The 13,609-nt window shown below is 39.0% G+C and overlaps 1 protein-coding gene across 1 annotated transcript in view; it reads left to right on the forward strand.

Annotated features, from left to right (window-relative positions):
• The window catches only part of mipol1 (mirror-image polydactyly 1), a 55,413-nt gene that overhangs the window by 18,385 nt on the left and 23,419 nt on the right, over positions 1-13,609 (forward strand). Inside the window, exons 5-10 of the mRNA XM_079458308.1 lie at positions 2,392-2,590; positions 3,495-3,627; positions 5,693-5,798; positions 7,219-7,348; positions 11,151-11,184; positions 12,570-12,740. Of these exons, the coding sequence (XP_079314434.1) occupies positions 2,392-2,590; positions 3,495-3,627; positions 5,693-5,798; positions 7,219-7,348; positions 11,151-11,184; positions 12,570-12,740 (773 nt within the window). The remainder of the gene's footprint in view (positions 1-2,391; positions 2,591-3,494; positions 3,628-5,692; positions 5,799-7,218; positions 7,349-11,150; positions 11,185-12,569; positions 12,741-13,609) is intronic.

The raw sequence follows: 13,609 nt of genomic DNA on the forward strand, positions 1-13,609 counted from the left end.
CGGTCAGTAAATTATGAATTTTTATTTCTGGGGTAAAACATCACTTGAATAAATTTAATTATAATTTTTTAGGATCATGTAAATCCCAATTGAACCCAAAATGGCAAAATGGAAATCCAAAACAGAATATCTTATACGTGGTTTTACCTATTTGCATATTAGGTTGGAGTACTAAATATCCTGTGTTTGCGTGACTCTGTTGAATTCTTTGACATCTTGTAGGTGTGGCCAATTCAATTCAAATTCACACTCACAAATTAAAACGTGAGCATGTACCTAAATCCTAAATGATGTCCGGCTCTTCCGCTCTTAAACTTGCGAGAGAATTGGTTCCCATAGGACGCTGATATTAAAACCCCGCTCACCCCATTTGTGAGGGAAATGGCACTTTAAAAACATTCTCCGGGGCAGTTACCTTTGAGAGAGACACCCACAGAGCGAGATAAAATTAAAGAAGTAACCCAGGTTAGCGAACAATGTATCCAAAAGTCTCATATTTGCAGTGTGACAAAGGGCTTCTATAAGTGTGTTTGGCGTTATTATTCATGGTTTGAATTTGCTGTTTGCTCTGGTGTCTCTTACGGGGAATACTAATAACTATCTCCAGCGATCCTGAGAGCCGAGCCCTAGCAACAAAGCCATGTGGCAGACCTCCCTGATCTCGACTTCAAAACCTGACCTTTCGCTAAATAATTGTGGCTGCTAAGCTGGCGCTTTTTGGACATTGCGGTCACAAGCCTGCAACTCGAGCATCGCGTCGCATTTATTAACGTGGAATGATTCTATAGCTTTTGATGGTACGCCGTGTTTGAGGTTTGCTGGATTTGAATTGCATTGATGTTGAAGTGAATTATGTATATTTTATAATCGCAGGACAGCCGGCCGTTTTCATAGTGTAGCACTTGGCCCTCTCCAATGTGCTTTAGTGTTGCTTTCTGTTTAATTTGCTTGTAGAGGTAAAGGTGAAGTGTCATTTTTTATGTTAATATACTTTTGTGTCTGGGTACTTAACATAAAGAGAAACAATAATTTAATCGTCCATATAATAATGTTTTTAAAGAAAGAATAAAACTCGACATTGCAGCATTCACTAAGCTGCGACACAATGCCAGAGATAAATTTTCGTCTGGATGGTTCCATAAAGAACCTTTAACATCCACAGAACCTTTTTGTCTCTCAAAATCTTTTTATATTGTGGACAAAGATTATACAGACAGAAAGTTTTTTGAAGAACCAAAAATGGTTCTTCTGTGGCATCACTGTGAAGAACCCTTTAAGAACCTTTATTTTGAACCGCCTGTCCATTTTTTTGGACCAGGATTTCTGTTTGAAAATGGTACAATAATTTGGTCACTCTTTATTTTATTATAGGACAGTTATAGTTCTCCCACATTGAGGAACTTTTTCATTGTTTTAATATTTGTGAAAATGTTTTTAAGCAAGTAAAGCCAAGGTTTTTAGAAAACCTTATTTGGTTTTATTTTTGATAGTTGGCTCTATAAACAAGTAGAAGCTGGTCTTAGAAAGAGATCGAGAAAACGGTACGAGACTGAGGGAGAGAGAATAAAGGAGAGAAGGAAGGAAAGAAAGAAAATAATTATTTACATGAGACGGTTATTTGACGTAACACAATTATAGTGTCCTGCATTATAACGTCTGCCTTTGTTAGATTATAAAAGACTTAACATCAGAAATTTGTGAAAACGGCTCTGAAATAAAGACCATCGTCTCATTGCAAATGATCACGAGTACATCCAGGTTTCCCTGAGGAGTGGAGCGTGTTGTCAGAAAGGCTGCCAGAGAGACAGGCCTCTGTGTTTGCCTCCTCGCCTGCGTCTCTGGCCGTGAGCGCTACAGAAACATTGACAGAAGACCTCGCTTCCCCCTCCTGCCAGTCACTCGGCATAGCCCGCCACTTTCTCTCGTGAAAGACAGCCAGACCTTAGTCTTCCTTTTCAGAGAGCTGACGCGAACCAACCCAAGAGAGCCGCTTTTCAAACCCTCACACTGTGTTCTCACACCAGAAGAATGGAGGTCGTATAAACTGTATTATGGTTTTGTTGCTGGTTTTAAAAAGAGTCTCTGAACCTTTTTGGAACGTTATAATGCCGTCTCCTATCTTAGTTTATAGAATTGTCAAATATGAACGTTCTGTCAATGTTTACTCAACCTCATGGCGTTCCAAACCCATTTGACTTCTGTAGACCCACAAAGATGTTTACGCCGTTTTACCATACAAAATCTAAAAGTTAATGAAATCCAACAACAACCAACATCAAGATTATTGAAATCAGCCCATGCATACAATAATCAAACTTGTAAAAGTAACTCTTTTGTTTGCTTTCTCAATGTTTCTCAACATCCTTTTTATTTTTTTATTTGATTTTTAAGTACCCAAGACTCCTCGTCCTGGGGAAGGTTTGGCACTCAAACCCCCTCCGCCCCCACCCGCACCAGGCCCGACTGCATCTGAAGTGAGAAAAATGGAGGAGAGACCCTCTCCACAGAGAACCACAACACGGCAGGAACAGGACAAAAATGAGACTGCCGGGAGTCCGGTCCACAGCAGATCTGCATCCACCACGCTCAGGTCAGGGGAAGAGAGAGAATCTTATCCATCATGTATGATTATGCATCAATGATATCTATTAAAATAAGTAAATTATAATTATGGTAATTGTGATAGTTGTATAAAGCCTGTAGTATATAACTTTCATCTGTGGAACACCAAAGAAGATATTTAGAGAAATGTCTCTGTGGTTTTGTGTGCGTATAATACGAGTCAATGGGGGTCAATGTTTGGGGTCCAACGTTTTTCGAAATATATTCGTTAGTCTTCTGCAAAAGAAAGTCATCGAGGTTTGGAATGACATAGATACGAGTAAAATGAAAGAATTTTATTTTGGGATGAACAATCCCTGTTGTAATTTCATAATTGCGAAATCGATCATGTGTGTAATATTATCGTCACATCGATCATTGATAGCCAGTGTGTCATTTCTAACATATATCTTACGTGCAATGCAACAGTTGTTTTGTTTCCTCTGGGCGACCTTTTCAATTTGATCTCGAGTACTATCGAGAAGGCCCTGGTAGGGCACGAACGTCACATTTATACTCGTTTATAGCATTTCTGTCCATTGTGAGATTATTTTAATTATATCAGAGATATCATCATCTGATAAATATAGATTCCAATGCATTTTCTGTGCCATCTTAATAAGAAGCGAATCCGATTCCTGGCTACAAGAGAGGAAGTAATTTACCGCACGATACAGAGCAGTGATACTTTAATATTACCTTAAAGGTCAACTGTATGATTTGACTAATATCTCAAAGTAAATAAGTCACAGTAATATTCGAGAAAGTGGGAGACGGCATCCCTTATGTATTTGATAATTGCATGTTAGAAAGTGAATGCGTTTCATTTTTCTTGCCCGTTCGGGAGTCTAATATAAGAGATTTTCTAATCAACTTTTGTCTTTTATCTTAAGGCAAGCTCAGGAGGACCAAGAGAATTCCAAAGTTGTCAGTGATTCCAGAAAGCAAATCCCAGTTCTGGATAAAGAGAAGAACATTGCGTTTCTCCTCAAGGAGCTGGATTCGCTTCGTGACCTCAATAAGAAGGTAAATTCAGAATTTCAGTAACTTTGTTAATCCTGCCCCTTTTTGAGGGTCTGAATTGTAGAATACGGGTTATAAATCAGCCGTGAAGTATCACCGCTTTTTTCTGTACCAAACTTTTTCGAATTTCATGGGTTGGGTCTCCTCTGGCCTTATGGGATAGCAAATCCTTGTCATAAACTTTTAAGCATTAAGCAACACTGTATATTGCATTCAACCAAGTGGCAACCTTGCGGTCTCCCTCGTGAAACCAACACGGAATTGACTTTAACTGCATTTCATCGACTCGCCGCTAGAGACAGGCTCCAAAACAAAGCTGAATCTCATTGAGCCCCATGTTAAAAGGCAAAACTTTCCAGCCTGATACAAAAATGTTTTAGCTATATAGCTAATTTTGCCCTTCTGACAAACTTCATGTTTACAACTCATCCGTTTAAAATATATTAAGCCTTAAAATTTTGCATAATTAAGGGCGCCTTTTTGCGCTTAGTTTTTTATTATAGCTGCCAAGATGGCTCACTTTAAAAAGTGCTCTTCACAAACGTAAGGGTGACGTCACAGACACTACGTTCATGTTTACACAGATTCTAACGCATTAGGCCCACAAAATTTAAAGTTGTCATGGTTGATTTCTACACGACTGCCGAGAAAAGTAGGAACATTTTCGTGCTCCTAAACTTGATGCTGAACAACTTTTAAAATGCTTTAAAAGTCATTTAGACATCCCACGAAAGCTGCTGTAGCGTCTGCTGTCAGTCTGACTAACCTCCATCACATTGCAATTTGATTGCAATAATTCTCGTTTCCGTGTTAACTCATCTGGAACTTTGTGATGAGTTTGCCAAATAAACACGTAGTTTTTATCTTTTCCCATTTTTTTGAAGAATGCTGATCATATCTTGCATTATGCATTATGGTCCAAAACCCATTCAGAAACAACGGGTCATCAGTTTGATACAGATGCTCGTGCAGCTGCTGTCTGTGTCTCTGTTTGAAGGCCCGGGAAGGGGACGGCCCTCTGGAATGACTGTAGTTGATGTCCCAGATTTACAAGTAGCTGTGAGTCCTGACAGAAGAGCAGGAACATGTCCTGAGAATGTGTTTGGAGTGATCTGAAAGCCCAGCTCGTTTCAAAGTCCAGCAGGACAACAACAAAAAAGGGGTTCAATCTGTCATTGACAGGATTTATGAATGAGACATGAAAGTGCCTATTTTTTAATGATAGTCCATGTTTTCTTGTACAGCTGCTTTGTAACAATGAAAATTGTAAAAAGCGCTGTATAAATAAACTATTAGAAGCTCTGAATTATACGAGAGAGCGGTCCTGATATGGAAGTTTGACATGACTCTGCAGTACCAATAATGTTATGTACGTAAAGCAGCAATTATTGAAATATGTGGTATTATTTAATGGTGGCAAATGATATACAAAACATGATGAATCTAGGGCAGCTGTATGAAACAAAGTGTGACAATCTTGAAATCAAATGAACAAGAGGTTGCATCAAACAAAGAACATGACTTGGACACTGAAATGCAGTATGATGAATATGATGAGGCTGACCCAGTGTATTTTACCCAATTTACACAGGTTCATTGAGTCAGAATATTCTGTTTCTCTGTGTTTCTTTTGTCTCTCTATCTGTCCGTCTGTATCTCTCTTTGTGCCTGTCTGTCTCTCTGTGTTCCTGCCTGTCTGTCCCTCTACATGTGTCTGTCTCTCTGTCTTTTTGCCTGTCTGTCTGTCTGTCTTTCTCTGTGTCTGTCTCTCTTTGTGTGTGTGTGTGTGTGTGTTTGTGTGTGTGTGTGTCTCTCTTTGTGTCTTTATGTCTTTTTTTTTGTCAATGTGCATTGTGTGTTTTTGTGTTTATCTGTTTGTCTCTCTCTGTGTCTGTGTGTTTTTATGTGTATGGTATCTGTCTGTGTGCATTTCTGTCTCCCTGTGTGTCTGTGTCTTTATGTTTCTGTCTGTCTGTCTGTCTCTGTGCGTGTCTTTATCTCAGTTTGTCTCTTTACGTATCTCTTTGAATGTCTCTCTCTGTTTACATGCCTGTCTGTGTGTCTGTAGCTGCAAGACAAGTTGGCATTGAAGGAGAAGGAGTTGGAAACCAGACTACTGGACTGTCAGGTGCAGGAGGTCGAGCTCGAGGCCCAGGCCAGCGAGAGAGCAGCAGGTACAACAGGATGGATGATTAAAAAAATAAACACAAGCAGACACAAAGAGACCGATGTTTTCCCCTTAACCCCTTTGACAATCTGAGCACTTTTGCGTGATGTTTAGCGCTTCAAAGATTTCTAAATCAAGACGTCTGACCTTCCAGTGTTGTTCGAAAGATAAACACCTTTAAATTAATTAGTCGCTACGTGTCAAGAGAACCCGAAAAAAGCACACTTCCACGTTTGTAAACAACAACCTGTATGTTTAACATAAAGCGCTCCCATCAGCAGCCGTCGCTCCACTTTGTTACTGATTATTTTGTCAATGGCATTTACACGCTCTCACCTTCCATGAACAAATATTTAAATTCAGCCAATATTCACTTTCCGTTTCGTCTTAACTTGCTAAAAAGCGCCAGTTCGCGCCTTGGTAATTAAACGAAGATACGTGGCGCGTGACATATAGGGAATACAATTAAGCAGCCAATTGTTCGTTTAATAAGACGATGATCGCGCATGTATTTGCCGCCCTCATTTCAATATGATTTGCATGGTTCGGGCTGGCGATGTTTAATCAGCAAATTCCAGCTAAAATGCAATATTGATTTGCTTTGTGAACTTTGTCATGGCTTAGCGCAGGAATGACTGTTTATCGTGAAGCCGGTGTAACATGCGGGAGTGAATTGACGCAATGATGGAGAACAGAGACCCTTTCAATGGGATTACAGATGGAGCCGAGGACAGTGTGGTAACCCCCACATTTTTTGGATTTCACCAAAGTGTCTGTTATGGTCGGGTTCTCGTTGTATAGATTCCTGTTTCTTAGTGCATGTCAAGTTTCTTATATTGAGTTACATTTACATTACATTTAAATTAATGCTATTGGCAGACGCTTCCTTCCAAAGTGATTTACAGTATATTGACTTATATTCGACCCAACCTTGTTTTTATCTGTTTATTCGGTCCGTGTTCATTCATTCCTATTGCTTGGACCCTTTGTTTCGGATATTGCACTGGAAATTCAGTCGTCATCGTGCCCGCCGACCTTCCGAGGGTCAAACGCAGTTGTGTTTTCTCTCGTTTCTGATATCCATGCACCGGGTGTAATCCCTCGCTGTTCGCTTACATTGTTGATAAACCAGAGCATTGCCGTGCTGAAATTGCATATATAAAATATCTCCAAGTGCATGGAACGCTGACATTCAGGGTGTTGCTGCTATTTTATTGCTTGGGGCGCACGCACACACATGCACGCACACACACACGGTCTTTTCAAAATAAGGCTCACTTAGAGTTATTAATACTTATGCCATAGTGTTTCAACTGCAATAACCTCTTTCCCGAAGAGCTTAGCCTTCTTATTGTGCAGCTGGAGCTCTGGAGTGTGCAATACTAGAATAATAACCCTCTCTCGCTCTCTCTCTCTCTTTCTCTCAGTGTTAGTAGAGGAGATCTATAAGGCTCAGAGGGAGAGAGATCAGGCTGTGATGGCCAGACTGCGTTTGGCTAACGAGGAGAGAGATGAAGCTTTACTCCGGGCCAAGAAGCTTCAGGAGGCGTCGGTGGAGTATGTGCTGTTCTCTCTCTCTCTCTCCCTCCCTCTCTCTGTCTCTCTTTCTCTCCCTCCAGACCCCTGTGCAACCACACAATGTTCTGCTGTCTCATATCTGTACTCTCAAAGGAAGGCTTCACGAAATGAAAATTGATCAATTTGCAATTTTCACACATTCAGGCTTGTCACACTGAATTTAGGCTGATATTTGCTCTTTACAGGGTTCAAAAGGGTCGTGGAATTTCTGGATTATCATGGAATTTTAAAAGGTCTATTCCTGACATAGACAAAAATATATAACATTCCCTCACTTTACAAGTCATGGGATTTTTGTTTGTCACTTAAAATGTCTCTTTTATCGCATTTATACACGTTTTTAGGATTGTTAGGTAATGCAACTGGATCCTTTTTATGTTATATGTCATGCATGCTTTTTAAAGTCCCCTTGAAGAGGAAGTTGCAATCATTTTTACTTCCGTATTTTTTGACGCATTTGCAATTTGATTGAATGTATAAAAACAGCCATTGCATTTTGAAATGGAACTGGCAGCAGACTGACAGCTGAAGGGGAGGAGTTAACGGATGCTCCGCCCAAGCCGTCTAACACACCTCATTTAAGATGGATAGTCATTACAGGAAGGAAGTGCATTTTCAGATTTTAACCAAAGATTATGAGGACACGATTTTTGAGAGAGAATGGCCAACACTGATACTATTTACAATAAACGCTGCCATATTTCCTGAAAAAAAAAGAATTGTAATTACTTGTATTGTAATTTTTTATTTCACTTTAAGAACATTTTAGGGTCATTGGCTTTAAACAATACATTACTCGTCGCGTTGGAATGAAGGCGCAACTTAATACAGACATTTTAATAGTCTAAAACTCTAAAAATACTGTTATTAGGCAGATCAATGCTGACAGAGCGTCATGAATGACGTAGCTGCAACATCTAGTGGCTTTAAGTAGAACTCTGAGTTCACAATAATATGTGTACAAATATTTGCATTAATGAATTATTTCTGATGACAATCAAAGTAAAAGTACTGTAATGGACTGAATGGATATACCATCTGTTACTCCTATTTAACACCAGCATAAGACAGATTTGTGCAAAGTATCAAGCTTTTTAACTATACAAAGTGTATGTCTACCCTAATACCACTTATAAAACAGTCAGTTCTGGTCCTTGATTCTGATTGGCTGAGCCGAGTTATACGCCGTTACAAAATACCCCGATTTATAACGGCCGACCGCGTTACATAGCCTAAATATCATTTTGATCGGTTGAAAGTCTTTGGTTCTGAAGAGTTTGAAAGGGAAATCCAATATCGACTGGTTTGGAAATATATCAGAGCGGTGTGACATATCTTAAGAACCCACTCACAGTAGTGCTGGGTTGTCAGTCAAAACTTCCACTGTATAGGAAATCAATCGTGTGCTTTAGGCCTGTTTACCATCTCCCCCCTCACCTGCTGCTTCCTCATTAATACGAACTTCTTCCTTGTATGTTTAATTTGGCGATAATGCAGGTGTTGGTGGAAAAAGCAGATGGGATTTTCAGACATATTGCCCTGCGACCTCCATGGAATAGATGCTATATACATTTACCTTTCAGACGTTTAGGGTCACTTACAACTGTATTGTTTCTCGTGATCTTTTGATCTATAGGCACACGCTTTAATGTTTTTGGTTTGTGTGAAAACATTAGTGTCTTTTTAGTATATTTTCAATTCGGTTTTTTTATGATAAGTTCAGTTCATGTTAACTTTGGTTAAATTTTATGCCATTTTTATGTGCTTTAGTCACTTAATTATTTGTATCTTAATTTTTAGATTGCGTTTAAATTCAGTTTTAGTTTAGTTTTTGTTTTTTTAATAGTTTAGTGCCTCATTTTCTTTCTTCAGTTTTTTTTTAAGAAAGACATAATTTCTACCTTTCATATTTCGGCCTATATTTTATTATATTTGGAGAAAGATATTTGGAGGAATGCTTTGACCAGACAGATTATGCCCCCCATTTACTTCCATAGTAGGAAAAAATACAATGGTAGTCAAAAGTGCCCCAGAACTGTTTGCTGTCCTCCATTGTTCAAAATGTCTTCTTTTGTGTTCAAAAGAACAAAAAAAGTGATTAAGTCATTTTCCTACTATGGGAGTCAATGGAGGTGAGATCTGTTTGGTTACAAGCGTTCTTCCAAATATGTTTCTCTGTGCTCATCAGAACAAATAAATGTATACAGGTTTGGAAAAACTCGAAGGTGAGTAAATGATGACAGAATTTTTGGGTGAAGTATCCCTTTAACAAAAAATGTTTTAAAAGTTTTAGTGTTAAAAAAAACCATAATAAACTATCGCCATAGTTACATTTGTGCATTATTAAGAGTTTACTTTATTGTAATTTTGGAAAAAAAATCATGTAAGTGACCCTAAACTTATGAATGTTGTGTGTAGATCTATTTATATAAAATATAACTTGTTTTACAGCAGTTATGGCATGTTTAAAATACACCTCTATTTCATTATCAAACAACTAACTCGCATAGCAGTATGCATGTTTACATCCTTTTGGGAATGTTTTAAATGTCGTTTTCCGTCGACTTTCTGCGTTCTTCATTGCTTTACGTCCTTTCTCAGAAGTTTTTGTCACCTTACGCCCTGTTTAATATTTCATTTAGATCTCATGATTTATTGATAGTTACTCAAGTCACTCAAACGAACTGCAATTATCCAGAGGCATGGAACTCATTTTCCAGTCGTCCAATGAGTGTGAGATCGCTTCGAAATCTAATTATAAAACCGTATTCCTCTCTTAGCTGTGTTCCAGCGTCCATTCTGGCCCCTCTCTCTAAAAATGATAATTGATAGCCAAGTGAAATCCTATTATCTTTGGGGGAATATGGTTGCCGGTGTTCTAAGCCCTTATTTTCAGAGGTCACTCTCGAGTCCGGCGTGTGAATGAGTATGTACCTTTATAATGGATGGAGATCTGTGTAATGCCTTTGTAAATGAGTGCAGGGGTTGTTGTTTTTTCTGCCTGCTGGTTGAAGGAGGAATTCGATTTGTTCTTAAAGGAGAATCACATAGCTGGGTGTGTGAAAGCATGCATGGTGGATTTCTGCGATTTATCTGATTTTCAGGAGTATAAATTACACGAATGCAAAGATTTGCCATAAATGAATTGCGAATTTACCCCAAACAAACGAGAATCTAGTTCAAATGTCTGTAGATATATATTGTGTATATTTCGTGTAAAGTATTTATTTCGTGCATTTACGAAACCCCTAGATTTCTCTTTCCGTGGCGCTGATCTACACTAGCCACCAACAAATCTTTGTGAATGAGCGTTTTTCATACCTCTTTGAGGTCTAAATGAAAAAGCGCAGAAGTCATAAATAGTTCCAAGCACTCGACCCACGACTCTCCAGGCGTCGGGCTCCGTAATTACTGTTGTCTTTGCCTCTATAAAGATGCTCTCAGCAGGTGTGGCGCGAAAGATTCGGCCCTAATCTCTTTCTCGCTTTCCCCACACATATGAACAATTGATCCCAATAGTCATATGAAGCAGTAAACATTAATAACTTAACAATCGCTGTCAGTTCCTAGCAGAACGGGCATTACTATGAAATAACAGCTCGAGCCGGGCGGCATCTTTTAATATCTCCGAGTGTGTCTTCTGCCTCCGTGCCCAGTCTCACAGAATGCAATTACTGGATTTGGGAAGTGATTTCATTTTGCACGAATGACAGAATGGAAACTGAAGGAAGCTCACTACATTTCATCTCTCTCTTTTCTCTCTCCTTTCATCTCTCTACAGGCTGGAGAATATTAAACCTGAGGACAGTAATGTGGTAAGCCGTCCTCGCTTGGGGATCTCATCTTTGGGTCTCCTGCGTACCCTTTTTGTTCCACTGTCTTAAATGAAAGAACGACCACAGGAAACAAAGGGTTTGAGTGTTGTTTACTCTTATTTTGATGGAAGACTTCATAATTTCTAGTGCTGTCTGTCATCAGTTTTTCTATTGCTAAATGTATAACATTTAGCATTGTTTGTGGATTGTTTGTGATGCCCACATGAACTATAAGCATGGTTCTTATGGAAAGGTATGCTCTTACTTCACTACGTAATCGTCTGCATGATTTTGACGGATGACAAGCAACACGATTCCATAGCCTAGGCAAGAAAGTAACCACATAGCAACCATTCTGAGCACCCTAGCAACCATATAGTAACTAATTCATACTAGGCATTATGGCAGAGACACATCAAAAGATTCAGTTCATATTTCAATACATTTTATATTAGCGCTGTTTACACTTTCACATTGTTGCAAAGCTATATAGAAAACAAACATAGAAAAAAAAGTAGTGGGGAAATAAAAATTGTAGAGGACTAAAAGTTTTAAAGTGCATAATATATTCAAATTATTTTAGTGGATGTATGTAGGATGCAATTGGACGGTTATTTTCACAGCACAGTATCTTTTGCCTCTCTATCGCCATCCTTGTTTGAAACATTAAACTGCTGATTATTTTATATATCTTTGTGTTGAAAAACAATTGACATTTAACATTAAATTATACTTGACAGCTCAATTTATAAATCATTTTAAGCCTACCATTGTGAATCGTGGTACAGTACTGTAACAAGACTGTTTTAAAGTCGCTGTCATTTTTTGGGAAGATCTATTGACAGAAATGCAATATAATGAACATAACTCCAGAGGTATATAAAGACCTTACATAATGAAGCGTCATGTTTTTATTACCGTAGAATGAGCTATTTCTATCTACATACACCGCGGGCCCCCTTTTGCATGAAATCCGCCATGTTGTTTCTACGGTAGCCCTAAACGGACAAACTGCGCTACGAATATGTTATCTCCTCCTGCAAAGAAGCTTTAACGTGACGACATCTTAGTCCTTATGTCAGCCGCTTTAGTGCTTTGAAAGGGAGGGGGGAGGAGCCGTTTGTTGCAGTTCGCAACCTCACTGCTAGATGTCGCAAAATGTCATACACTGGACCTTTAAACACATATTTTATCTGAATGTATAGTCACTTAGTAACTTACGGTTTATTTTCACCGAATGAAAACTTTGATGTAAAACTGTACATTTGTGATAGTAACTGTATAAAATAATTGTCTTTGAAATATTTATTTGAAAAATTCAGTAGCTTTTACATTGCAAGTGTTGATGAACTATGATGGCACTGTTCGTATGCTCTCGTCATCAGGACCTGGAAGAGTTGTTGAACAGAGTCAACAGCGCAGAGTCTGCCCTCGATATCGAGGAGAGCGGAGCTGCCATCATCGAACAGATCCAGAGGGCCAGAGAGCGCCGCTCGCAGATCACCTCAGAGGAGATGAAAGCTGTCATAGAGGAGCGAGATACCGCTTTATCTCGGGTGAGACCTTACGACACGCATCCTCGCACCCCGGCACATGCACACACCATTACACACACTCCACTACGGGTCAATCCTAACACACACAGGCCCAAACATTCCACTTACAGTAGTTGTGTACCAAGCCAGACACCTTCACACCATCAAAAAAAATCAAATACGACTCTCTAAATATTGACTATCTCTCCTCCTCCTGCGTTTTAACTCCTCGGCAAGATGTCTTTGATTATTGGTCTATTAAAGCACATACATCTGTGTTTATTCTCAGATCCTGCTCTGATTTAAGAATCAACACGGCAGCTAGCTAAAAGCTAATTCACGTGTTGGGACAAATATTGCCGCATAACCTCAAATATTTGGTATATCGTTCCTACACACATAATTTGATCAAATGAAAACAAACAAGGAGGTAGCTAAATATTGACATCCAGATATGCAGCTTCATCATGGAGTTCAAGTGTGGGGCAGTGATGGCGTTTGCCGGGATTTCTTTGTTGATAAATACAGCGTACGGTTCATAATTAGGGTTATATAAACTATTACACAAATCTGTGTTATTTCCGGGACAACCCACAACATGTACTCTCTTTAACTAGACACATCTCTGTGTTCTTTCTAGGACGACACATGTGTTTGCTTTGAAGTCAACTTGTGTGGTGCCTGTTATTTATTTAAAACGAAATGAATCCTAATGTTTTCAAAAACACATAATGTGTTATATTTCCATAACACTTTTCACTTTTTGATTGCTCCGAACCTTCCGATCAACTGCGTCCTTTATTGAAGGAGGCCAACTTCATTAAATAAATCCCGTCGTGCAGATAAATGCAGCTAGACCGCGAAAACCCATGTCAACCTCTCCGATATGA

This window comes from Barbatula barbatula (genome assembly GCF_947034865.1).
Source record: "Barbatula barbatula genome assembly, chromosome: 6".
In the NCBI taxonomy this organism is placed as follows: domain Eukaryota; kingdom Metazoa; phylum Chordata; class Actinopteri; order Cypriniformes; family Nemacheilidae; genus Barbatula; species Barbatula barbatula.